This window comes from Caloenas nicobarica, chromosome 12 (genome assembly GCF_036013445.1).
Source record: "Caloenas nicobarica isolate bCalNic1 chromosome 12, bCalNic1.hap1, whole genome shotgun sequence".
NCBI lineage: Eukaryota > Metazoa > Chordata > Aves > Columbiformes > Columbidae > Caloenas > Caloenas nicobarica.
In genome coordinates this window covers 6,799,016-6,825,768 of record NC_088256.1, presented here as the reverse complement: position 1 = coordinate 6,825,768, position 26,753 = coordinate 6,799,016, and the positions used below count along the sequence as shown (strand labels likewise).

General features: G+C 43.9%; 2 protein-coding genes across 2 annotated transcripts in view; one reads left to right on the top strand and one right to left on the bottom strand.

Annotated features, from left to right (window-relative positions):
• The window catches only part of COL4A6 (collagen type IV alpha 6 chain), a 128,345-nt gene extending 114,048 nt beyond the window's left edge, over positions 1–14,297 (top strand). Inside the window, exons 29-45 of the mRNA XM_065643001.1 lie at positions 252–395; positions 674–799; positions 1,114–1,295; positions 1,578–1,641; positions 2,173–2,247; positions 2,655–2,762; positions 3,528–3,635; positions 4,048–4,119; positions 5,394–5,519; positions 5,886–6,002; positions 6,506–6,667; positions 7,826–7,924; positions 8,193–8,339; positions 8,681–8,797; positions 9,548–9,739; positions 9,995–10,281; positions 10,935–14,297. Of these exons, the coding sequence (XP_065499073.1) occupies positions 252–395; positions 674–799; positions 1,114–1,295; positions 1,578–1,641; positions 2,173–2,247; positions 2,655–2,762; positions 3,528–3,635; positions 4,048–4,119; positions 5,394–5,519; positions 5,886–6,002; positions 6,506–6,667; positions 7,826–7,924; positions 8,193–8,339; positions 8,681–8,797; positions 9,548–9,739; positions 9,995–10,281; positions 10,935–11,195 (2,387 nt within the window). The 3' untranslated portion in view covers positions 11,196–14,297. The remainder of the gene's footprint in view (positions 1–251; positions 396–673; positions 800–1,113; positions 1,296–1,577; positions 1,642–2,172; positions 2,248–2,654; positions 2,763–3,527; positions 3,636–4,047; positions 4,120–5,393; positions 5,520–5,885; positions 6,003–6,505; positions 6,668–7,825; positions 7,925–8,192; positions 8,340–8,680; positions 8,798–9,547; positions 9,740–9,994; positions 10,282–10,934) is intronic.
• On the bottom strand, positions 13,794–26,753 carry ATG4A (autophagy related 4A cysteine peptidase). The gene is made up of 13 exons (XM_065643003.1): positions 26,541–26,753; positions 24,684–24,794; positions 23,450–23,521; positions 23,000–23,098; positions 21,622–21,723; positions 21,001–21,073; positions 19,632–19,711; positions 18,611–18,798; positions 18,423–18,501; positions 17,383–17,528; positions 16,723–16,779; positions 15,452–15,563; positions 13,794–15,127 (listed from the first exon to the last, which is right to left on the bottom strand). The coding sequence occupies exons 1-13, from the start codon at positions 26,548–26,550 to the stop codon at positions 15,063–15,065; spliced, it is 1,194 nt and encodes a 397-aa protein (XP_065499075.1). The 5' UTR covers positions 26,551–26,753; the 3' UTR covers positions 13,794–15,062.

The following is a 26,753-nucleotide window of genomic DNA, read 5'->3' as shown; positions in this document are numbered from 1 at the left end:
TTGATTGGGTTTTGCTGTCCAGTGGGGGCAGGACCAAGCTATCAAAGGTGAAGTGAAAAGTGCTGGTTGAAAACACCCTGAGTGGAGACCCACAAGGGAAGCAGCCATGCTGTGCTTGTGCCATGAAGTTTTACTACTCAGATGTGAGGGACTGGCCGGACCCATGCTGCCTTTACCCCTCAGCTAGGTGGATATGCAGCATACCAGAAGAGACTAATTTTCCCTTTCTGTTTCTCACCTTTTCTATACAGGTGAGAAAGGCTCTTCTGGCCTACTTGGTTTCCCTGGCATGCCAGGCCTGCCGGGTGTCCCTGGGGTGAACGGCTTTAAAGGAGCTCCTGGCACAGCTGGAGGAAAAGGGAGCCCTGGAGCTGTGGGACTCCACGGTCAAAAAGGTGAGAAACAGCTGAAAGGCTTTTGCTGGCTGTGCAGCAGAGGGACTTAGGAAGCTCTTCTAAGATATCTGCATACTTAATGTTTTCTTCTAAATGCTGCGTTCTGTTCTTCCTTGTGAAGTACTTTGGCCTGGTTGCCAAAGATGCTGAGCACTTACTGATGAATTTGCATCAGGAGACATGGAAAAGCTCTGTTTTTGTCTGCCAGCTTCTAGTGTTATACCCTTTCTCGGTTAGATTATTTTGCAAGAAGATTTACTGACTTCTTATTTCTTCAGGTGACAGAGGTGATATAGGTCCACCTGGTCTTCCTGCTCTTGGGCTTCCAGAACAGGCAGTGCAGTTCAAAGGAGACAAAGGAGATCCTGGGTTAGCTGGACTTGGAGGATTCCCTGGACCTAGAGGTATTTCACAACACCGTAGTTAGTTGCCAGTATCAGTTGTTCAGCAACTGTGCTTATTCTCAGTTGAGCATGGTCTGTCCTTTTGACAGCCCCTGCAGTATTACTCTTTTCTGTTCTGTCATTCACGTTCTAGGATGATTTGCACACAGCAATTCTGAATTTTGAAAACACAAATTTCCTTTGAAGCTCTGTTCCGCAGAACTAACATCATCCCTTCCTTCTCTTAAAGGGGAGCTCTGGGTAACAAGTCAGTTGGCCCAAATGAGCTGTACATCTGTATTATTAAATGAAATTACACTCTTTTGTAAACCCAGGTGATAAAGGATCCCCAGGCAGCCGTGGACAGCCTGGTCTCCCTGGTCCAATGGGGTCAGCAAGCAAAGAGGAAGGTCTTCATGGTGACCCAGGCTTCCCCGGTCCACCTGGACAGCCTGGGCTGCCAGGACAGAAGGGTACACATGGTATCGTAGGATTTCCAGGAATGCCAGGAGAGAGGGTAAATACCTTCTTAAGTATCTTCATCTTCTCTAAGTTCTCTCAGGAAAATCCTGTGTTCTAATTGGTGCTTCTGTGACAAAGCAGCAGAAACGAGCAGGATTTTTCCTTACAAAACTTCCAGGTTATTTTTGTTTGGCTCATATTGTTGAATGACACTTCGAATACTCTTCCTTCCTACATCTTTATGGTCTGTTATCCCTCATGACTCAAACTTGGAACAACAAGAATAAAAAGCAAAGGCTAATTTGTGGTTTTGTTTTGTTTGTTTGTTTGTTTTCAGGGTCCAGATGGTATCACTGGAGCACTTGGATTCCCAGGACCTATTGGCCTCCCTGGTCCAAAGGGTAAGAAATTTTCCATAATGTCTGTGGTCTTTCAGTACACACAGTCCTGACATTCATGACTGAAATGAATGAGGAGTGTTCTAGAAGTGTCTGTTGCTCTCCAGTGACTGGCTCCAAACTACATGTCTCCTTGTAAGGGGCTTCATTCAGATGAGACCAGTCCCAAGCCAAATGCCTGAATATTTTATGGTCCTTGGAAGTTTGGCCATGGCACTGTGCGAAGCATGTTGGACAGTACAAGAGGCGCCCTTCTCTCTCATCTCCTTATGTCAAAAGTATAAAGGGCAGGATGTGGTGCAATTACCCATAAATGTTTGTCTTATCATGCACTTGCATGGGTGAATTTGCATCCGTTGCTGTTTATAAGCATTTTCAAACTCAAGTACGTCACTTACTATTGTCTTTGTTTGCTCCTTGGATTTGAGGTGTAGGCAAGGTTTATTTTCATAAACAAGCCTGTTGAGCAGCCCTGAAAACTGTTCCCCACAGTCAATTAGAGAATGGCCTTTCCACCTTGTCTTTCTTTTCCAGGTGACCAGGGAGAGTCTGTTGGCATTCCTGGCATTTCTGGAGCAAAAGGAGAGCGAGGGGACCCGGGCTTCCCAGGTAAAGTTAGCCCTTGATTGCTCACTTCAATAATGTAAAATTCTAGAGATTAAGCTGGATGGCATTGCCCAATTTGGGTATTTTTGTGATCTATAAATTTAAATACCTTAGCCCTCTCCTGGCAGTGAGACTTGAGGTGTCTGGAATCCAGGTGGGGCACAAGTCTGGATGATAATGAACATGTTTGAGAGCAGCCCAATTCTAATGCTGGGTCCCACTTCACTTCTTGAGGAGGAGCTTGTGAACCTGCACTGCTGTTTGGCATCAAGGGAGTCCAGTCCAGAGCCCAGACCTTGGCTAAGCAGACACAAGTGCTGCAGCCTCAACATAACGTATTTCTTATTCTCTTCACTCCTTCCTGCAGTTTCACTTGAGCTCTAGCATGCCATCTGTTTTTATCTTTTCAGGAGAGAGAGGGAGAGAAGGACCCAAGGGTGAACCAGGCTACCCAGGAAACACTGGGGTCAATGGGCTCAAAGGCAGCCCAGGAGATCTTGGCCGAGAAGGACCAGCAGGTACTGGATTAGGCATCTAAGTTCTGAAGTTCATTGTGTGACTGTGGAACCACCTCACCTTGTTGTTTCCTTAGCCCTGGTCGCTTGTCTTAGCTGAGGCTTAAACAAGAAGGTTGACAAGAAGATGGGAATTTTGTTGACACTAGTGTAAGGTGTTGCCTTGTCCTGTCATGACTAATCCTGTGGGTCAACCATGTGAATCCTGCACAACTGAAACCTAAAGGAATTCCCTTAACAAATAGGGAAGACCTCAGGTAGAAGCAGTAGCAACTTCTTTGCAGCTGCTTATGGGCAAGGCTGCTCTGAAATCTTCCATTGCAACACTTCTGTCTGTTCCCCCTCCAGAGCCAAACCTACCCAGAAGGATGACTACAAGTGTCTTTGGGTAGTGGTGTAACTAGCAGGCAGATTCTCAAATTGTTCTCGAGATGAAAGATGGGAGAACAGTGACGGTTGTTATTAGAATATGTTATTTGAAAAACAATTTAATTAGTTACGCAGTATGTGAACTGTTCCAGTGTGTCACTTGGTGGATGATGAAGAATGTCATTGCTATGACTTATAAATAAATAAAGCTGTCAAGTAAATAGTTTGATAAGTGCTGTGCCAGTAGTGGTGGTGAGGAGAGATTTGGATCTAATTTAGCTTTACCTACATAGTAGTTTATTCACCCATCTTATGAGTTAAATGCAGCCGTAAGATGGAAGCTGTGAGCCGTTCCAGCCTGGATGTATGGTACAGGAACATTTTTCTACTTGTTTTCAGGAATCCCTGGAAATGCTGGGCTGAGAGGAACCCCTGGGCCACCAGGACCTCCAGGGCAGCCAGGATCTGTCGGATTCCCTGGAGCTCATGGAGCAGCAGGACCTAAAGGTACATCTGGAGTGTGCACATGGAGGGAGCAACAAGGGCAGAAAACTGGTGTTTCAGCCAAGTGTGTCAGTGTAGGCAGGCAGCTCTCGTTTGTGTGGGACAGCTGTGCATGGGAAATCAGCTCATTTCTTGGCAACACTGGTGCAGTCACCAGCTGCTAGAAATGAGCAGAGGAGTGGTTGGAAAGGGAGAGGCTCTCACTTGGTTTGGGTCACTGAGAGTAAAACCCATGAGAGCAGTGGGAAGAGTTTCCATGGAGGGGGCCTGTGTGAAGGAAAACTTTACATACGGTGTTGCCCTGTGTGTCAAATTTCTTATACATGTTGCAGTCGTCATGAAACATCTTACACATTTCCACCTAGCTAGATTATTTGCTTATTTGTTCATTTACGTGTTCCCAATGTCTCTTCAGGGTTTCATGGATTTCCGGGTTTAAATGGTCTGAATGGCTTGCCAGGCACAAAGGGGTCTCCTGGAACACCAGGTAAAGGAGTAGGAGAAATGTCACAGCTGGGGAAATGCACACACTGGTCTATCATGAGAGCAGTGTTTCCCACAAAATTCCCTGTTTCACCTGGGTCTGGATTTAATTATGATGTGAGGAAAAACCTCAGAATACTGAATGTGCATGAACAAATTCTTCTTTGATGCCAGTAAGAATAGGATGCAGCCTGCGGAGTGAAAAGGCTTTTCTGCTGATTGTTGTCCTTGTATTCCTGAAGGACTATGTCACTGCTGGAAAGCTGGTGGAATGAAATCACAAAACTCTTCCGTTTCTAATGGATGTTTGATTTTAGCAGGCCAGCATCAAATGCTTGCTGTGAGTTGGGCTTAGTGATGGCATGTTTCCTTACTGCCTTCTATAGCCCTCAATTACATGGAGCTCAAGAAAAAGACATCAGTAAAATCAGAATCTTTGATCAGATACCGGATTCTGCTTTTGGGAAGCTTCTGCTGTTTCTTTTGTTTGTTTGTTTGGTTGGTTTGTATTCTTAACTGTATGAAATAGAATGTGCTTCTGGTTTGCAAACAGTGTTTTACTAAATGTAAAGAGGTGGAGAAAGACCTTTCCAAAGAGATGTGTTTAGTTACAGTCATCTTGTAAAGCAGTGCTTAAAATTTGTGGCAGACATTTTATACGTGAAAATGGACAATCTTGATGTGTACAACTCAAATGATACCCATACTTTCTATGGAAGGTAATGATTTGCAGCATATAGATCCTCCACAATTTTCATATCTGAGAGAGCTGCTTAGTGTTTCCTCTTACCAGAGTGACATGAGGAACGTGTCCCTGCAGCTTTTCTTGGGAGCCCCTGCCCTTCACCGCTTGTGTCTTAGTGTGTCTTCTGCAGTGGTATGTGGAAACTGGTCTGTCCATGTTGGAGCATATAGCTCACTAGATTATTTAAAGACCAGAAGCCTGAGTCTATGTTGCATCCTTTTGAGAGATACAGCATACAGGCTGGCAGGCAAATCCTGCCACAGGGTTTGTTCACATCCTTGTGCAAGAGCTTGTGGGAAGACCAGAACAGTCGTACGCTTCTCTCTCAGCATCTTGCAGATTGTTTAAATTCACTCTGCACAACCAGAATAGCACATGAGGCACCAAATCTCTTTCTGTTGCTCTACTGGAAACAGCAGAGAGAGTAGTAAATAGCTAATTTTTTTTAATTACAACTCAATTTGTGTAATAATTTAACTGCTATTAGGCAATTCAAATAGGCTCTCTTGTCTCTGTTAACCATGTTTAATTAGGTCTGAGTGAAGCTGGACTGAAAGGCCCCGCAGGTCTCCCAGGTCCAAAGGGTGAAGAAGGCTCTCCAGGCTTGGGTAGAGGAACTCCGGGATTCCCTGGACCAAAAGGCTCATCAGGAGACATGGGTAAATACTGACATTCTAGAAACCCAGCAGGATGTTTTGCAGCTCAGGTTAATGGGTTGCATCGTCAATCGTCAGCAGAATTACCAAAGAGAACTCCTAAAGCTAACTAAAAATGGTAGTTTGACAGCTACACGTTGAATCTGCAATGTGGCTATATGTTTGAGAAACCATTGGTTACATAGTTCTCACAGTGTCTGTCTATACCTCTCCTGAACAGCAGAATACGGTAATATTTTCCTGCATGTACTGAGATGTGTCTCTGTTCTCCTCAATATAAATGCTACTCAGCCACTACTTCTGTCCATGTCTGGGAAGATCACTGAAGAGCTTTGGGTACACTCTCTCACTTTGTATTTCTTACTGTAGGTCCTCCTGGTCCTGTGGGACTGCCTGGCTTGCCAGGAACACCAGGAGCTTCTCTTCCTTCTGACATACGTGGGAGACCTGGGGATGCTGGCCATCCAGGAAATGATGGGAGCTCAGGTATGAAGAAAGGCCTTTTAAGGAGAGTGGGTGAGCTGGGAGGCAACAAAGCTTCATTGCTGCTCAGAGGTACATAAGAAGCATTTGCTGCAGGATCGACAGCAAATATAGTTGGAAAGATTTGTCATGGTGGCATTGGTGCCCGTGCAGTACCTCACAGCCTTGTCGGAGAGGCTGAGACTCTAGTCCTTTCCCTGGCCAAGGACTTGAAGCCACTGCTCTCGTTCTCCTAGGGAACAGCTGAGTCACCAGGCTAGCTATCAGGTGGCACCAGGGCTATGCTCAGGCTTGGAATTCAAAGCTAAATTACTGTGGTTACAAGGATTTAAAAGTTTATGAGACCTAAGCAGGTAGAGTCTCGTTCTTTTCCTTCAGGAAGAGGACACCCCTGAAAATATAGACACCTGAACCATGACTGTCCTCTAAAAAGACACGCCCAGGATAGACCCAGCATTTCCTTTGCCCAAGGAGCAGATTGTGCTAATTACCCCTGTTGTTTCTAGGTCTTCCAGGTCCTCCAGGACCACGAGGGCCCCCTGGCCCAGCTTCTGACCAAGGTGACACAGGCAATCCAGGTTTCCCTGGTGTTCTTGGCTTGCGAGGCATTAAGGGTGATGTGGGACCCACTGGTCCAATTGGACTCCCTGGAGCATCCGGATTGAAAGGTGATCTTGCCTTGAAAGGGTCTGGGTGGGGCTTGGCAACTGTCACCTTGACAGTAGGAATGGCTGTTGTGTGATTAGTGTGACTGCTTTGAAACGAGTCCTCATTCAGATGTAAGCACAGCTGAGTTTGCTGTCTGAGTCTTCCCTTTTGGCCCATGCAGGTTTTACCTACTGACTCCAAAAGCAGCAAAGTGAGGCTAGCTCCAGGTTCCCTGCAGTGTGTCCCTTTTGATTCCCTTCCCTTCCCTTCCCTTCCCTTCCCTTCCCTTCCCTTCCCTTCCCTTCCCTTCCCTTCCCTTCCCTTCCCTTCCCTTCCCTTCCCTTCCCTTCCCTTCCCTTCCCTTCCCTTCCCTTCCCTTCCCTTCCCTTCCCTTCCCTTCCCTTCCCTTCCCTTCCCTTCCCTTCCCTTCCCTTCCCTTCCCTTCCCTTCCCTTCCCTTCCCTTCCCTTCCCTTCCCTTCCCTTCCCTTCCCTTCCCTTCCCTTCCCTTCCCTTCCCTTCCCGATGTCCACATGCTGTGCTTGTTACAGTTACCCAGTTGCATATACTGTCTAGGCAAAGGCTGGAGATGCTGTTCTACCCCACCTGTCATGTATGCTGAGAGGCACAGTGTGGTGGGTTTAGGTCTCCACAAGAAGCTAAGAGGATCGTAGGAGTTAAGAGATCTTGTTCCAGGCTAAGGCAGGGAGCAGGTTGCTCTCTCAGACTAGAGGGCAGCTGCAAACAAGAGCTCTGGTAGCAAGATTTCAGAGAAACTGCAGAGCTCAAAGGCCAGGAAAGGACAGAGAACCATTGCCAGGTGAAGAACTGTACGCTGTCTTGGTAGGCCAGCAGCTGCCCATCCCTCTGTGCTGTGCATAGAGATAGATTCAAATAGAAAAGTTGTGTACTCCCCACTTACCCTGGCATACCCAAGGAAGGGAAGAATGCTTTCAAAAAATTGTAATTATGTAGCCGTGAAAATTCTTGTGTTGAGGCTCTGCAGCCATTCTGGACATCAAAATGGTCGGAGTTCCTTAAGGGTTGTGGTCCCCTCCTTCTCAGAGCTGAACTGCTGTTGCCACTGCTGCCATCAGTGTGTTTCTCAGTGCCCCAGCTGTGGAGCAGAATCAGGACCCTGTGCTTAGCCCCTGAGATCTTTAGCTGTGTGTCTTTGCAGGTATAAGAGGGGACCCTGGCCTTATGGGGATGCCAGGTAAAGATGGGCCTCCGGGGGACCCTGGTCACCCTGGGCTGAAAGGTGAAATGGGCCATCGAGGTGAGTGCTGGGGGATTTGAAAGGCTGTTCTTCATTGCACATGCTTTGGGCTGGGAAACATTTCAGAGCTCCCTTGAATGGGCTTATTTGGGGAACTCTTAGTTTCTTAGAGATTGAAATAAATTAGAAAGAGCTTGACATACCACTTTTTACAAAGATATCCAGTGCTGATGTACTAAGGCAGATTTAATTCTCCTTTTGTCAGTATTATCATCAAAACTGTGAAATTTTTGTGAGGTGCTTACACTCTCATTTGCACTGTGTGCAGGTCTCCCTGGCCGACAAGGGGCTCCAGGTATAACCCCCCAGCCAGAAGAAATCACAGCCCCTGCAGGCTTACCTGGTCTGCCAGGAATAGATGGTGTTCCTGGCTTTGATGGAGATCATGGATTCCAGGGCCCAGCTGGAAAACCAGGTAAAACGTGCACTTGGATCACTGAAATGCTTCCACAGCCACCAAATTGAAACCTGAGTCTTAGGTCTGATGAGGCTTCAGACTGAGATCAGTAGCTTATCCCAGATCTCAGTGCTGCATTTTCAGCCTTGTTTAATATTCAGCTGCACATCTTGATCCTTCAACAGACAGTCAGATCATGTAGAATCCCTCTGTGGGGTGAGTTGTTTGTAACCACAGCTGTTGAAGAGTGGCCTCTCAGCATGACTGCTGACAACGTATTTCTCTTCTGGAACTTGATTGCAGGAGTGAAGGCATTAGTATGAGGAAATAATGATAGTAATAATTGTATTTAATTTCAGGTTCAAAAGGTCTCCCGGGAAGATCTGGCTTGAAAGGACATGATGGTTTGCCTGGAACACCTGGCATGGTTGGAGATCCAGGACCTCCGGGTGCACCAGGGCCACAAGGATTTGAAGGTAATTTTGTGCTTTGGGGAGCACAGATCAGAAAGAAGCGATCAGTAGAACTCTGTTTGCCTATAGGTTCTGCAGAGACCCTTCCCAGCACCCACTTACCTTAGGAAACCAGGCGATGTGCCTGATTTTCCGTCATGTATCTGCAATGAAGTAAATTTAATCTTCAGTGAGGAGGATTATGTCACATGTGATTGTTGTCTATTGCTGCTGGTGTTTCCCTTGGTAGAGTTCTGAACATCTTTTGGTTTTGCTGTTTTGTGGATGTGGGAGTCATCTTGAAGATCTAAAAGAGCAAAGTGGTATCCACAGTGAACACAGCTGTAAGGGTTGGATAGTAGAGGAAAGCAACAGCGAGAGAGAGAAGGTTTGGATTCTGCCAGAGATTTGTTGTACAACTTTTGGCCTGTGTCAAAAGAATATCATCATGGAGAGTACTATTGCAAAAAAGAATTGGGCTTTGGTTGGTGCTTTGAGACCCTCAGAATTATTGCACTGTGAGATATGTGCTAATACATTGGCACCAGAGCTGTTGGGCAAGGAAAGAAAATTAAATGTGGTAGGAAATGGGTGGATGCTGCTGTGAAATGGCTGGTTTTGGAACTAAGTCTAGTTATTCATGTAACAACCATCAAAACTCCTCATTGTACAAGACTGACATAAGCACAATGACAGCGATGCCAAAATCAGGTATAGAGCCAGCTGATGTCCACGCTGCCTGTTAGTAACAGTGACTCCTTTTCTGTTTTCTAGGTGTTGCTGGAAAGCCAGGCTCGCTTGGTTTGCCGGGAATGCCGGGTCGGAGCGTGGGTGTTGGATACACGTTGGTGAAGCACAGTCAGTCAGACCAAATCCCACCGTGTCCCATAGGAATGAATAAGCTCTGGGATGGCTACAGCTTATTGTACGTGGAGGGGCAGGAAAAGTCCCACAACCAGGATCTTGGTGAGCTGACAAAATTCTCTCAGGCATAACCAATGTAGCCAAAATCCCATTTCAAATGAGCAATCTTCACTGGTACTGCAGGTGGTTGCAGTAGAGGTGGTGGGAGTCTTCTTGGCCAGAATCTGTACTGGGAACAGTGTCACTTGCCCCATCCTTCACTACTCGTGTCTGCTGTGTGTGAGCTGGAGCTTTTGGCAGATGCTTGATAGAACTACTTCTCCGATTTTTTTTTTTTTTTTTTTTTTTCCTCCCCAGGTTTTGCTGGCTCGTGTTTGCCTCGCTTCAGCACCATGCCTTTTATTTACTGCAACATCAACGAAGTGTGCTACTATGCCAGCCGAAACGACAAGTCCTACTGGCTCTCCACCACTGCGCCCATCCCCATGATGCCGGTGGACAGCGAGCAGATCCCGCAGTACATCAGCCGCTGCTCAGTCTGTGAAGCTCCTTCCCAGGCTGTGGCCGTGCACAGCCAGGACATCACCATCCCGCAGTGTCCCCTCGGCTGGCGCAGCCTGTGGATAGGATACTCCTTCCTTATGGTGAGGATAGTATCACTAACGCAAAGGCAGCTTTAAACATTTCTAGATCTCCTTTTTGATTAGGTGACTGAGACTGTATTCTGTGAGTTGCTTACAGGAAACCAGGGCCCTGTAGCTTCTTGCCCTGGTGCGTTTACTCCTTAGCAGCTGGCCTGCTGCCGGCTGAGTTTGTTCCCATTCAGCTGCTCTTCTCACCTGTACTGCTCAAGTTCAATAGTGATGTTGATGCAGCAGTTCCATATTGCACAGATATTCTTTGTTCTTCAAACCTTTAAAAGTGGAAATGCTAATTAAGCTATAGCATTGTCTTAATCCCCTCTTTCAGTGGAAAAAGTAGAATTTTCCATTGCATTCTTCTAGAAGCTCATTAGTGTAAGATTGTTAGAAAAGTATGAAGTCAGCATTATTGTTTCCAAATTTTCCCAGCCTGCAGGTGAAAAGCTGGTTTTCCGTTATACCAGACCTGTCTATTCAGCCTGGGTACATTCCTTTGCTTGTTCACCTCTAGCCCTGGCTCACAGGACAGACAGGCGCTGCCAAGGTACCATTGTGGTCGCCTGTTTTGCTCCTTTTAACACTGGAGCTGGAGGACGCCCCTGTTTACCTCCCATTCCATTCCTTTGAACCGGTCTAAACTGACATCCTTATTTCAGCACACTGCAGCTGGTGCAGAAGGTGGAGGTCAGTCCCTCGTCTCACCCGGTTCTTGCCTGGAGGATTTCCGTGCCACTCCGTTCATCGAATGCAACGGTGCCCGGGGAACGTGCCATTACTTTGCAAACAAATACAGCTTCTGGCTGACGACGGTTGAGCAGTCGCAGCAGTTTGTCAGCGCTCCTCCCTCAGAAACTCTGAAAGCGGGACAGCTTCGAACAAGGGTCAGCCGTTGCCAAGTGTGCATGAAGAACTTGTAGTAACAAAAATGCAATGTTAACAGTCTTTGTTACCTGAGAGTAGACATCACTGACGTGAAAAAGGATAAATTCATAAGCCTGTTTTTTGTGTGGTTGATGGGTGAATCAGGACAGCCAGAATTCTACTAAAATTGAGTGTCAAGTCCAGGAGTTTGATGGCACACAGAGGAGGAAAAGACCAGTGCTCTGAAACCTCTATTTTTTTTTTTTATGGAACACGGTGCTATGCTTTTACTTCAGTGGGGTTTTTTCCTCCCTCATTTATGGCTACCTCAGAAAGTCTCTGTGAGTTCCGTATTCAGACCAAAGAGTAACTGATGTCTCACATCACCACTCCTCTGTCCAAGGCACATGCCAGTCATCATCAAGAGACTTTTCAAAAGTTATGCTTTATTAGTGTCTTTGCAAATAGTAGTTGACTTAGTGAAAGGGAACGAAGACTCGTTTTCTTATGAAATACAGAGCTAGCTAAAATTTATCAGTGTGTTGCAGGTCAGTTAGAAACACTAAGCATTAATGGTTGATAACTGACTTTCCTAGGAAGACTCAAAGATGAATTTGTTTTGCTTTGCGTATTAAACAAATGGGGTGTTCTTTCATCTAGTGACAGGTAATCAGTTCTAAATCCACACTCTCATCCACGGTTGGCTTTAAAGAGCTACCCCAGTGGAAAATGCAATTTTTGATGTGAGGATGAATCCAAACCACCTTTACCATTTTTCATAGCTTTCTGTTGAAATATATTCCAGGTAAAATGTCTTCTTCAAGGCCTGTGGCCTATCTCCTCGCAGGTGAATGACACGCAGCCACTAGGAACATTTCAGTACTACAAACGTGAATTTCCTTTCTGAGGTAGCCTGGGCACACTCGGTTCACAATTCTTCAGGCTGTGTGTGTTTGAAAAGTAGAGGCTTTACTGGACAGCAACAAGCTTCTGCAGACACAGAAGTGAGTAGTTACGGGATGTAAATTTTTACTGCTGCAGTCACGATATGTTGTATACTTCTTCCTCTGGGCTGCTTTTCTGTTAGTTTAAAGAATTGTATTTCCAGTGTATGCACTGTTAACTAGTCACACTTTCCTTCAGGGCATAATTAAAAAGAAGTGCCACTAATTATATTATCCGTGTATATTTTGAGGGAAAGCCATGAAAAGGTATGCTAATATATATATATAATGAATTCATTTAGTTGGGCTAAAGTTATTACCAACCCCTCTAGCATGAAGCATATGGCGTCCTTGTATATTGACATTCCAGGACATTTGAAGAAGTGCCTTGCAAATGCACTGTCACCTTGGCTTAAAAATCTTTAAGAAAAATTGATAAGAAATTACTAATGCAAGACTGATACATTATTTTAAAATTATATTTCTTTACTAGGTTCCAGGGCTCTAGCTCTGTCCAGCAAAGTACTTAAGAACATGTTTACTTTTAAGCAGATAATATTTTTACTCTTAATGGTTATTTACATGCATAACATTATCCTCCTAGATTGAGGTCGGAGAGCTCTGCATGTTCTAGAGTTGAACCACACTGGAGACAAGCAGAGAATTTGTGAAGAACATGTTAGGCTTTCATTTAACTTATTCCTAATTGTGAAAGATCAACAAATGCTTTGGCTGTATTTTCCAAATACCTTTAAGGCATTTTAACGCTCCCGAGTGGCAATCCTTTTATGCAGAATATCCAATGTACTGCTTAGCTCTCCTAGCACAGACAGATCATATTGTATTTGCATCTTGGGTTATGCAAATGCAATTTTAAAACACTGTGCACACAGTGAAGCCCACTGCTTTTGGAAAATTGGTGCAAATGACTGGCAAACTATATTAAGTTTTTCAGCCATGGGGCTCCCGTGGCGCTGTACAAAGGGGTGTCAATCGGGTAGTGTGTCTACAGGGACTTGGGTTTATTTTTGAACACGGACACAGGCAAATACTTTTTTTTTTTTCCCCCCCCACCCAGGATCAGCACCTTATGCATTTTAAACACCACTGTCTTTAGGGAACTGCTGCTCTTGCGATAACCTGGTTTTTTGCGATGTCCAAATCTCATCAGGTTCAAGCAGCCCAGCCTTTCCCCACGCTGTCCACACAGAACCCATTTTCTGCCAGGTACGTGGGCTGGGGATTCCAACCACCGGCCATTCATCATCGGCCACATTTTCATAAACCTGTTTGTCTCCAAAAATCGAGAGGTCTGTGGAGTCCAGACCTCCCCTCTGAGTAGTGTGTACAGAACAGCTCTGTGGGGAGTAAATACCCTGTGCTCCACCAAGGGATTTTTTTTTTTAACGTAGGCGCTTCCTTTTATTTTTTTAGCAGTTACTGCTCAAGACTGAGCATTTCTAAGCAAGGGCTTCATTTTCATCTGTGAGGAGGAGAGGGCTACCATTGCTGTTACATGAACAATAAGTTAATGTATTAATTAAGAAGTCATGCTTTGTTTTAAAAAAAAATGCAGGTAATCCATGGAGAGGGGAAGAAAATAATATTTTTTATATCTGTATAGTTTCCAAACTGGTCAATAAACGCTGAAGGCAAACAAGATGGAATATGATCTGCTTAAGTATTTTCTTGGAAATCACACTGGCCCTGATCCAGAACTGCAAGTGAGAGGAGACAATATTCGGTGTTTTTCTATGTTGTCATTTATTGGTGAAGACAAAACTCTGTGATTCATGTCCATTACACTATCATGACAAAATGACCATAATGGGGACTGTCTGACAGTACAAAGGAACTTTATAATGGATTCAAAGATCTTTGCCTTTAATTATTCTGAGCTGTTTTTCTTCTGGCTGCTAGAGAGATGCTCTGCTGTAGAAATAAAACTGCACAGGCTGTTCTGATAAACCTGTAGAATTAAGGCACTTTTACTAAAACAGATTTCAAAAGGCAACGAGTCAAAAAAGAACAATTACATAATTTGCATATGCCTATATATTAAGTTTTAAGATAACCTGGTTTATATTTAGTTCACACAAACAAATTAACAAAATATAGCAGCATACAACCTATGAGAAGCTTAAGAAATTTATTAGATGCACAGATAAAGTGCTGTAACAGAGAAACTTGTGTAAATCTTTTTTTTTTTAAATAAATACGGTACAGTTAAACCACCTTTGACTCACTTTAGCTCCAAAAGAAAAGTCAGCCTAAGTTTTATTGATCTGAATTTTAAGGTCAAGGTGAAATATATCGTAACGATTACAGTGGTTGTGATCTATATATCAACTATTTGAGTCTCCTGTTCCTCTTCAGGTTTCCCAGAAACAGGAAGGCTATTGCAAAATGTATACATTAGACATAGTTCCTTTTACAGAAACATTTTTGTAATCAAGTGTGGTTGCTCAAATACATGTTAAAATATTTAACAAGGAAACATTTTTCTTCTGATCCAGTCGATCTTTTAAACAAGACAACATCTGTTTTCTACAATGCAGCCCACAGGAGGGAACAGAAGTAAACATCCTCCGTAACTGAAGACTGTTTTGCTTTAAGAACTAAACTATTGCATTATATGAGAGCAAGAAATATCCATGTGGGGTTATCCCTTTCTCCAAAGATACAGCCCAGTGATAGACTTACTATTGCCTTCATCTCAAAGGTCCATTTGTCTCCAGGTAAGAAATACATTGAAAACAAGTTCCCTTTAAGGGTCATCAGATTAGATCTTACTGCCTTTCCATCTGGGGAAGCTCTCTGACAACAGAACTGTCACTGTTGGAGTTCTGGATGCTACTGGGTTTTTGTGCTCTGGTTTCTGTAATTTCAGGCACTTTGGGGCTAACATGGCTGTTATTTAAGTCAATGCAATAATAGTTGTAATATGTTCACTACTCAGAAGGGTCACCACAGTTTCCTTCATACACTCAGGATTTCAAATTCTTCTTCCAATTCAAATAGCTTGTCAGTAGATTCAATGAGTTCTGGAAAGGAAAAAAAAAAAAAGGAATCTAAAGACAGGCCTCATTTTGTTTACTTAAAACCACAAACCAAAAGCCCCACTTTTCTGGGATGCGTCCTTTGAAGTATTTTGTAAGATCAAAAAACAAACAAACAAACGACGTAACGTGTCTGTGCTAGCAATTGTTACGTGGCCTGTTTGGAGAACTGTCTGATGCTCCATCAGATTCAGGCATTTAACCCCCCCGGTGATTGCCGGGCACTGAGGGAAGCACAGTTATTGCCTCCGTGATTACTGTACCCAGGAACATGCTGCCGCACGCCCGTGGTTCCAGCTCGCATCGCACCTGCTCCTGTTGTTGTCACTTCGGGCTTGGCTGGAGGGACGAAGGGCGGCCAGTGCGGTGGGTGCTTCTGCACCAGCTCAAACATCCGCAGGCTCTGCTGCTTCAGAATCTCCTGAGGAGAGAATGCTTTAGTTTTAAAAGGTGCCTCAGAAGAACCTTCAAACATGAAAAATGTCTGCTTAATTAAAAATATTTTTCATTATGTGTTTCTATCAAAAAACAAAGGCTTTGTGCAGACACACAGTGAAAACCTGGTATTTCAGGTACTTGCCATTATGAATCCCTGCTCCACAGATCTCTGTAATGTTTTCCTAGCTGAAAACACACCTGGAAGACAGATCTCTTGAACAGCCCTACAGGTTATCGGTGTTACAATTAGCTTTGATATCTATATGCCTATAATTTTATTTACATGTAGCAAACGGACACCAAGAACGTACAGTATTTTTCGCCCTTTAAAATAAGATTACTTGCATGGACCTCTCTGTGTTCAAGTTTTCTGTCGATCAATGGGAACAAAAGATGGTTCTTTCAGCTCCAAAAACCCAACAGATTTTGAAGGGTAGGTTTTGATGAGGAGAAACAAGTTATTATTGAAGCCAAATTCCACTCCTCTTCAGTCAGGTAAGCTACATCATATTTCAGTTATTTACAAATCACTTTCTCTAGCCTTTTTGTTTGTTTGTTTTTAGCAAATGCCTTTAAATATTGATGTTACTTCACATTCCTACTTCTGGTGCTTATTATACCAGCTGCACACAGAAATGTCCTGAAGTCCAGCAGGCACCTTTTGTGTGTCCTGCACTTCAGCAGGAGCTGGAGGGATTCAGCACTTACAGAATCAGATCTGTTAGGGTACCAGGAATTAACAGTCATAATTAGAACATGTAATAATATATTATGTCAAACAATAAAAAATGTTCAGGAAGCAAGTAAATCAATAAGTTGCTACAACATAGCAGCTAAAACTTACTTTTAACATTTATTTCTAAGTAAATGACTGTTTCAGCCAGTGACACAGAAGTGCTAAAAAGAGAAAAACTTTTTAAGGGTATATGTTTACACTTCTGTTCCAAGTGGCAAGGTTTGTGGTGCTCAAAGTGCTGAACGAACTCTGATCAGCAATTCAGTGGTATTGGCTTTCCCTGACGCATTACTGCAGTCTTTTACGGCTCACTTGATTTTCATGCAGAGAAAGATGTAGTGGGAATTTCCATTTAAAAAAAAGTATACATTATTGCATACAGAGCAAATAAAAATAGTATTATTACCTTTTGTACAAGACTACACCAGTTATCAAAATCACATTCTTCTTTGCAAAAAAAGCCCTAAGGAAAAAACACATACAGTAGTAGTATTAAATAATCACAATCTGTCAACACATGAAGGATGCTGCAGGATCTTTACACACTATTTGAAGCTTTAGAAACGTGTCGTCAATGACAATCACCCATAACCTAACCAAAGGACACTGGCACCGGATCAGATTTAATTTAATCAACTACCACAGTAACCTTATGATATCTACTGGATGACTTCTACAAGTAATTCCATTCAAAGATTTGTAAATTATTATATGAGTTAAGTAAGTCCTCCAGAACAACCATGAAATATGGTAGTGATTGAATAAAACAAGGAAACCCGATTCACTTCCTTACTTTGACTTTCAAAATACTTCTTGCAAAGGTAAATGCTCTTCAAAAGAAAATGAATTGGCTCCCTGGGACACAAAGAGCCAGTTCCCCATTTGACCTGAGATCAATGTATCCTAACGCTGTTAATATGTGAACTGCCACGTGTTGAATTTCAGGTCATGGAAGACTGTTCTCTGATCTTGATTCTGCTCAAGGAAAGGCATTACTGCCCTTATCAATGTACAGAGGTCTTGCTTTGAAATAAAGTACACACGTCTTTTACGTCCTGACACCTACTAAAGCTACTGAAGGGTCCAAATTCATGATCTTCATTCTGTGCGGGGCTTGCTGGCAGTGGAAGCTCTCATCATCAACTGTCCCATTTTCCTCTGAATCTACAAAACTTTGAGTGGTGTGAGGGTCCAAATAGATCAGCTCATTGCCTGGAAGGGTAAAATCCACATGTTGGTAATAAGCAAGAGACTTTAATAAGTACTTATTCCATCCAGAATTGTAAAATAGAAATTAGATTGTCATCACATCCAGTATCTAGACTTTCTAGCTTGGGGGTCCTCAAGAGAATCAGAAAGTTTGACACACTAGTTTCCCACAGAGTATTTAGTATAATTTTCTATTGTGACCTATTACTGTAGATTTTTTGGTTGGTTTGTCACATACTTTCCTTTATCTATGTAAGGTCCAGTACATTTTTTTTTTTTACAGGACGATCACAAATGCAATCTGTAATCCCATTAGGCATTCATTCGGAAATTGGAACAAAGAAGTCTGTCTAAAACAGCTCAGATTTTACCAAAGGAAAAACAAAACATCCAGAAAATTATGGATTGAATTGGGGTAAAATCTGAAACACTGAACCAGGTATTAACTATTGCTTTAATTAATAAAGGAAGGCATGGAAGAAAGTGAAAAAAAATACTGCTGTAGAAAATGTTTGAAATCCGATAAAATAATTTAAGAGAACCGTGAAGCAAAATAATAAAACAAGACACCCTTCATTAGAAACTATTAATGATTAGGGAAAAAAAAATCATCAGTATTTTAGCAGCAGTGACATTTGACGCTTGTCAAATACTACCAACAATTCTTAGGGTGTTGTTCTTGCTTATATCATTACTTATTTTTACGTCAAGCTTTGCTGCTACTTCTCCGTTCCTGTGAGGATGATATCACACTGCTCTGTTTGTTTCTTCACTGTATGTTTCTTCATTTCTTCTTCTCTGTTCTCATGCTTAAACTGCTTACTATTTCCCCTTCCCAAAAAAATGCCTCTCTTCAGATCATAGGTATATTCGGAATAAGTTTATTTTTTTCCTTACCTAAAAATCCTATGAAATAATAGGCATTATTTGGTTTCCCTCCTAATGCTCCCAAAGACTGTGGCATCTTAAAGCATTCCTAAGAGTTCAAAGGGAGAAAAATGACACTGTAGTTGATTGATTTATTGATATAATAGATACCTGAACTTATTTCACAATAAAAAATAAATCACTGAAAAAACCCTTACTTTGAACGCATCAATATATACTGGATTAATGTGATTTATCCCTAGCCGTAGAGGTATAATAAGCAAGAGGGGCTTCCAGCCTGTGCAGAATCCTGCTGCATTCTTAGTTCGGCCAAGAGCGCTTCTGTGCAAATGTGCGCTGCTGTGGGCCGCGCTGCTGCCCTGGGGAGGGGACCAGCACATTTTCTCTGTGGGAATAAGAATAGAAATCGATGAGTGCACAAAGGAACACGGAGCAGATCTTCCTCTCCATCATGAATTAAGCTACTTTGCCAGGCATCTTAATAGGGCTCCTGTTTGAAGGCAAAAGGAGCAGGGTATGGAAATTGTAATTATTTAGTAGAAGTAATTCTAGCAGACAGACAATGTGCTGGCACATTAGTGAGACATGAGATGAACGACTAGGGGATAAAAATTTGAGACTGAAGTTACATTTACTACTTGTGTTATTAATATTTTCAAGCTCTTCCCATAAAATGTCAGGGAAGTGAAGCAGCAGAGATATCAGCATTAGAAACTCTTCAGGGAATGCTTCAACTCCAATGATGTGAACATAAAATAATCAGAAGTAGGGACTAACATAAGAACAGGCTGTGGTTAAATACCACTGGTAAATCCACCTTTCTTACAACAGAAAATCAAGCCTGGCCACTTGTTTCTCTAGGATCTGCCCCTGGTTTCTCCTTTGCCTGACAAAAGCACATCTCTTCAGCAAACCCTGTATTAAAAGCAATTTCCTGTATTTCTACATCGTGCAACTTCATTCTATTTCTGGGGTAGGAGCTCAGATAGCACAGACCAACTCCATCCTCTCCCAAACCGCATGGTATCTAAGTTGGCCATCAAAAGCTTACATCACTCTGTGCACCCCAAACCTGACCTTGCATTTCCTTTATCCCTTTTCTTACCCTGGGAACAAGTAGGGATGGCCCAAAAGTATTTTGTTCATATTTAAATATATTCAGGAAATTTACGAGTCAAATTAAAAAAAATGTAACCAGAGAACTGATGTTTCACTTACTGATGTCTTCAATGACCACTGTGTTGTCCATAGATACATAAACTGCTAATGAATTCCATTCATCAAATAAAGCAAGCTTCCTAGAAAACATTAAGGTAATAATTAATATAATTAGGACCATGAGCGTAGCTTTTCATTCAGGGCAATTAGATGGTTCTTGAGCAAAAAATTGTTTCTTCGGAAAAACATATTTATTGGACTTGTTTTTAAGTCTCCATGTAATAAAAAGATTACTTTGAATATTTAATGTTTAATATATTTAGAAAAATAAATACTGAGTGGTACCAAGAAAAGCACACACACTGTACCATGTGAAACCTCTTTGTCCTTTTGCCAAATGCAGTAACAGCTCAACCACATAATTATTACTTTTTATTGCATTTAACAGCCTCCGCAATGGGATCCTGCCGTTGTGTCTGGCACAACTGGCTAGAGAAGGAAAAAATTCCTGTGCCAGTTTTTGCACATTACTTTTTACTTAAGACGTTCCACTAAATCCAGAGGAACTATTTCTGTGCACATGTGGGCAGCAGACTCGGCATTAAAACCTAGGTCAGCTCAAGGTTTTCGGCGCCCAAAAGGTAGGAGGGAGGCATTATGGCACACAGGTTTCTGTCCAGTTGTGTGAAATCCAAAACTCTGGGGAAGGGAGCTGCACTCTTAAGCTGCACAGGCAGTCAGCTGTCTAAAATAAGCCAGAAAAACCTGTACATGAGCACTAAGCCATGAGGAATTTGTAAGTGAGAAGAGCTGGAGGCCAGAGCACAATTCAGCTCCTCTCTCTCCCTCCAGAATGTGTGTCTCTCCCAGGGCTGCGAAGAATCGCTGCTGAGCACTCAGGACCTGCAGTGTGGCCTCCACTTGAGATCTGGCATCTCCACCTGCCCCTCAGAAATGGAGCAAAGTGAACTCTTTTACGTGGGCCTTCTAGACCAGAGCTGCATGTGCTTTTGACAGCAGCCTTCGGGCAGCACTGCAGCTCAGGCAGTGAGCAACTGCAGTTCATGTCCCTCCTGGCCTGGATGGCTCCGCTCTGGTGTTTCATAGCACCACTCTGCCCTGCCCGGTGGCACTTGACCTGTCAAAGCTGTGGCCCTTTGTGGAATGGAATGTCTGCCTCTGGTGCTCACCACTGAGGGCACGCAGACGGCGCAGCAGGACAGGCCTTTTTGCAGATCTTAGTATATTAAAATGTAGAACTCAGCCAATCCCAACTCAGTACCAGCACCAGGGTCTGCACTGTACTTGCAAACACACGCCACACACACCCCTTGTTCTGAGAGAGGGAGATCGGCCTTTAAATCTCTGTCTTGGGCCTCAGCTGCCCCAGGGGCGAACATTCTGAATGAGCCAGTGCAAATGGACTTACTTCAGTACTTGGGCAACCGTATTTGGTCCAAACCACTCTCCAATCGATTTCCCCTCTCCAACACCCATCTGCGCTGTTTTTATGAGGGAAAACACATGCATGCAGAAAAAAAAAAAAGACCACAGAGGGTCTGGTCACAATATATATTAAATAGCACATGACCTACTAATATTTTGACATACGTTCAAGACCAATTGCAAACTGTGTTTAGCAACAACAATTATTTTCTCAATCTATGTTCTTTTCAAATCTTAATGACTGCTAGTTCCTTCACAAAAAGTTTCTAAACTGTAGTGAGAATTACAAATATTAGTGTCCTTCATCACAAATTACAGCAATAAGCTTCATGACTATTTCAATACTATCAACTCTGGTGCCCAAGGCTTACATACTTTATCAAGAGCTAGATTCTAGCATTCAAATGTATTCAGGTCTCAGTGAATAAAATTTCTGAATTATTACACTTAGTAACCATTTCCATGCATTTTTATCTATATATAAACATATACATTGCTTTCATAATCACCTTTTAAAAGTTTTGAATTAACACATTTCAAATCATAACCTTTCAACACAGTAGGAATTTCAGTGGAAAATAGAAAAGTTGATGTGTGTTCTTACCCATTTGGTGGATGGAATAACAGCAATCTTTTCTGTCTAGAAAGCACCGTAAGATTCTATGATATTCTTCTGGTTGTTTTTTGTGTTTTTCCCATTGCCAATCTTACAGGAAAAAAGTTAGATTGATTAAAAAATAATAAGGTTTCCACTGTGCTGATCAAATTTCTAGATAGTAGAAAGCCATACAACGAGAAGTTAAAAACTAATGTACAATTCATCTCTGAAATTTACATTTTGGTTAGTGTTCCTAGAAGTCACAGCTTGCCACTTATTATCAAGGTCTCCTTTATCATCACAGGCTAGATTGTGACAACTGGGAAAATAAAATAAAAATGTCAACTGCAAATATATTCTGAGTGATCACTGCTGAGAATTGGCAGCTATTGCTGTACATGAGCTTCCAAGATTATTTAAAACTATACACTCTGTTTAGATTTTGTTAGATTGATACACATACATCAGATAACAAGATCCATAGATCAAAGTCCAAGCACAGCACGGGCCCTCTCCCACAGTGAAATCCAAGATATAGCTTTGCCATGTACACTCTTGCTTCTCACGTAAGGTGGTTACCTCCCAGTTACTGACAGAGGTGCGTACACGGGGCTCATACTATGAAGTAGCTACATACTATGAATTCATATTCTAGTTTTCCTCAGGTGATTTGTTTATTTGCCTACTCCTCCAGTTAAATCTTTGCACCTCTGTCCTGTGGATTCAGTTATTGAAGTCGACAAATCCTTCTGTGGATTCAGTTACTCAAGCAGGTAACTCCACAAACATGCTGCCACAGAAACCGCAGCGCAACAGTGTAAGGATCACACACCCAACGCTAAGGATTTAATGGATACAGCAGCTACAAACAGACCGGACCTGATACCCACCTGGGATCCCAGTATGTGAGGTGTTGATACAGGCTTAACTGCTTGTGTTAATGGGCTCTGCAGGGGGGTTTGGAGCTCAGGCTGGTGATGGACGAGTGGTCTGTGCAGTACTTTGTGTGATGTCTAGCACTATGTCACTGCTCACACACTCACTGTGTGTGAACATGTGGTGGCTATGCGAGCAACAAAGAGAAGGGTAAGAACTGCACCCAGGGCAGCAGGTTTTCCCTTGGCCTCAACTTGGGTGTTCCTCAAAAAGATTTATAAAATAACAACAACAGGATTCTCTATTTGTCCTCCCTCTATTTCTGTTTCACTGCTTAAGGCTGGCATGACTCCACCCCATCAGACAAGAATAATTCACTAGTAACCTCTATCAGGGCATCAAAAAAAGTTTCATTAATAAATTTAAGTTTTGTGCTTTTACGGAAAATTACAACAAAAATTAAATGGTCTCCAAACAACACAAAAGTTCACTCAGTAACAGTACTCACCTCTTCCTAGGTGCCTGCAGATCAGAGCTTGTGCCAGCATCATCTGCCCGCAGCGCAGCATGCATCCCCAGCCAGTGTCGGACGAAGGACCAGTGCCTCCTGTTAGAAAAGTTCATTACAGGCAGGATGAGCTTTAAACTGAGCGCAGCGCCACAGAGAAGATTTCAGAGTTAAAATCTCTAACAACTACGGGTAAAAGGCACCGAGCAAGACCTTTTCGTGCCATGTTGCTGGTCTAACTTTACTGCTTGCTCTACAAACATGAAGACCTGATTTTATGCAGGTACAAGTAAACACTTTTTTTAATGGCTTTAATGTTTTCTTTGCATAAACAGTTAAAATGATGCTCAAAATGTTCTAATACTGTAGAAGTCATTTTTCAGTCCACAATAACGTCACTAATCCTGCTATCTAATTTATAACAAAGCAGCCGGTCTGCAGCGTACTCACCAATGGGTGAAAACTTTCTTCTGTATGTAAACCAGAGACGAGCACTTATATCCAACAATAACTTAGATTTGTCTGTAATATTTTTAAGAGGAAAGAAATTATTAAAACAAACTTCTAAAATTGCAAAATTCTAATTTTCCTTGTACAGTCAATATATAGAGCGCATGGAAGACTCCTGTTGACTTTCATATATATTTTACCTTTAATACTCAAAACATTTTTAGCTGTTTAAACACGGAGAGCTTTTGTAGACTGCTAATTAAAGTTAACTTACTAAAGATGAAGTAATTATTAGCCAATGAAGTTTTACAAGTTGTTTGGAATGACTGTGCCCAGCTTGAATGAAACAACTATGGAGAACTATGTCCTAAGGAAAGAACTGGTAAAGCAAGTTAAGAAAGGTGAAGAATTTCTACATGCAAACCAACGTGAAATTATGCATTACCTCCAAAGCCAATACAAAGTCATTTTAAGAAAAGGTTAATAATATTAAATTCAATTAAATCTCTCCCCCCCTCCCCCCTCCCCCTTTTTTTTTAAACACATGCAGAGAATTCTTAAGAATCTTATTTGCTGCATTTTCTCTGAGCTGTGGCTTTTCAAAGGCCCTTCAGCTGACGAAGGCTGCACGTGGTACCCCAGCTGTCCTGAACGCTGTGCCTGCGCTGGTGGCCGCTGCCTTTGACATGTGACACAGGAGGATGCCCTGGTCTTCTCCCCAGGGAGTAAAACTCATTTCTGAAATCTTATTTTTATATGATATATAAATACATCATTCTGCTATGACTTTTAGGTCATATATTTATTTTCATCAAAGTAAAGTACACACCCTAGATTATTGTCATTTTTCTTCTGAAAGATCATTTTAGTTGCAAATGACAGGATGCAGGCATCAACCCTCAAGGGAAAATACTAATACCGAACATTCCCCAGAAGTTATTTATTTATCTATTTCTGAGGCATTTGCTCTTGAGAAGTGACTAGCTTCATACCTGACTAGCCTCTCCTACATGTATGATCTCCTTGCATAAATTATGGTAGAAAGTATATTGATAAACTTCTGGTTTCATTTTACGATGAATACCGCTGCTTATGGTTGGTTTCTTGTGGATGGAGAAAAATAAACTTCTCTCATGAGACATGTAGAGAAAACAAGGAAATCAGCAGCTGCTGTTGCATGTGAATCCACGAGTGCTCTACAGATGTGACGGGTGAATTTTCATTCTAACGATACCTGTGTTTAGGTGATGTTGCCTTCCTAGAATCCACACTGGCTCATCAGTTTCTGGAAATTCTTCTAAGTAGTCTGACAAAATAGTGATCTGGTTTTCATACCTAGATAAAACTGAACAAGAATACACAAAATTCAAACTCCATTTTGGCCCTTTGTTCTTTTATGCACAACTTCAAGTTCTCAGACTGAACTAGCTGTAGCAAGTGTTTGGATCTTCTGAGCGGTGCTGCCAGCTGCGTTTGCTCTTTTCCTTTAACAAGCTGTTCTGCCACTGAAACATCCACTGCCCTGGCTGGTTTTATTTTGATCCTCAGCAAGTGCTGAGAGAATAACACAGCTGACACCTTGATTATAAGCAGTCGACCGAAGTCAGTGGCAGAAGGTCAGCATGGCTGCAGTGAGAGTAAGATTTGATTCAGGGAAATGAGGAAAAGGAAAAACAATTTGGGCACGACAGCATATGTGTCCACGTTCGATCTTGAATCTACAAATACTGCTACCCATAGTGATTATGTCCTTGTGCTTAATGGGGAGCATGTAAAAAGTGTTAGCAAGACTGGGTTTTACTTCCCTAACTGGAGATATGAAACATTTCAGGAAAAGAGATGTATTCATGCCATTATTCAACACTAGATCTATTTAGTCTAAAGAAGAAATTATAATTAATATTAAAGAAGACCATTCAGTCAATTTTTAGATAATTAAAGCAGGGCGTGTTGGAAAAGGAAAACAGACTTTCAAGTGTAACAATAAAGGTAAAATAATTTTCTTTTTTTACCAATCTTAAGAAATATACTGCTAAAAAATCAGAATCTGAAGGTGAAAGCAAACACAATCATGTTTTACTCTTCAAGCTAAGTGCACATATACACAGTATAAATATACAGGTAAATACACAAAACCACTTAATGTAAAAACACACATCGCAGCGATCAGAAGTGCCAGCGAGCGGCAGCCCGCCCGGCGGGGCAGGGCAGGCGGGGCGGGGCAGGCGGGGCGGGGCAGGCGGGGCGGGGCAGGCGGGGCGGGGCAGGCGGGGCGGGGCAGGCGGGGCGGGGCAGGCGGGGCGGGGCAGGCGGGGCGGGGCAGGGCAGGCGGGGCAGCGCAGCCGGGGCACGGCAGGCGGGGCAGCGCAGCCGGGGCGGGGCAGGCGGGGCAGCGCAGCCGGGGCAGGGCAGGCGGGGCAGGGCAGCCGGGGCAGGGCAGCCGGGGCACGGCGCTGCGCTGCCACAGGCACCTTCCCGCACATCGCACGGGCAGCTCTCAACAAACGCGGCGACCTTATTTCTTAAGAGTGTCTGCAAAGAACCTCTTACACCGTGCTCTGCTTTCTCCGCCACGAACTCATCACTCATTGCACTAACAGAGCCAACAGTTTCTTTTTGAGGCCGAAGACCTACGAGAGTCTCAGCCCCGGAGACCCGAGGGGCGAGAGCCGCGCTCCCCTCGGCGCCCATGGCTGTGTCCCGCTGCCCCGCCACGGCCCAGACCCCCGGGGAGGGGCGCGGGGCTCTCCCGTGTCTGTCCTGCCGCCCCCCGGCTCTCCCGCGGCCGCAGCCCGGCACAGCGCTGCCCGGGGCCGCCTCCCGCCGCGCCGCAGGCCGCCCCCAGCCCCTCCGCGCCGGCCCCCGGGACGGGCCGCGGGGCCCCGGCGCTCCCCTCCCCTCACGACGGAAACCACCGCCGCCCCGCCTCGCCCCTCAGCCCGCGGGGCCTCCAGCTGACGGCCCCTGAGGCGGGCGGAACGCGGGCCCGGCCCCTCGCCAGCGCCCCGGCCCCGCCAGCCGCCGCCCCAGCGGCCGAGCCCGCGTCCCGCTCGCGCCCCGGCCCCCTCCGCGGCCCCGCGCCGCCCCTCACCGGACTCCATCCTCCCGCTGTCACCATCCTCCTCCTCGCCCCGACACGGAGGCACAACACGGCCGGCGCGCAGGGCGCCCTGGGAACTGTAGTCCCGCCGGCCGGCGGCAGCGCGCAGCGTCCTCCCCGCGGGACTACAAATCCCAGCAGCCCCCGCGGCCCGAGGGGCCAGGGGACCAGGCCAGTGCGTGCGATTGGCTGGGCCCCCGGTCC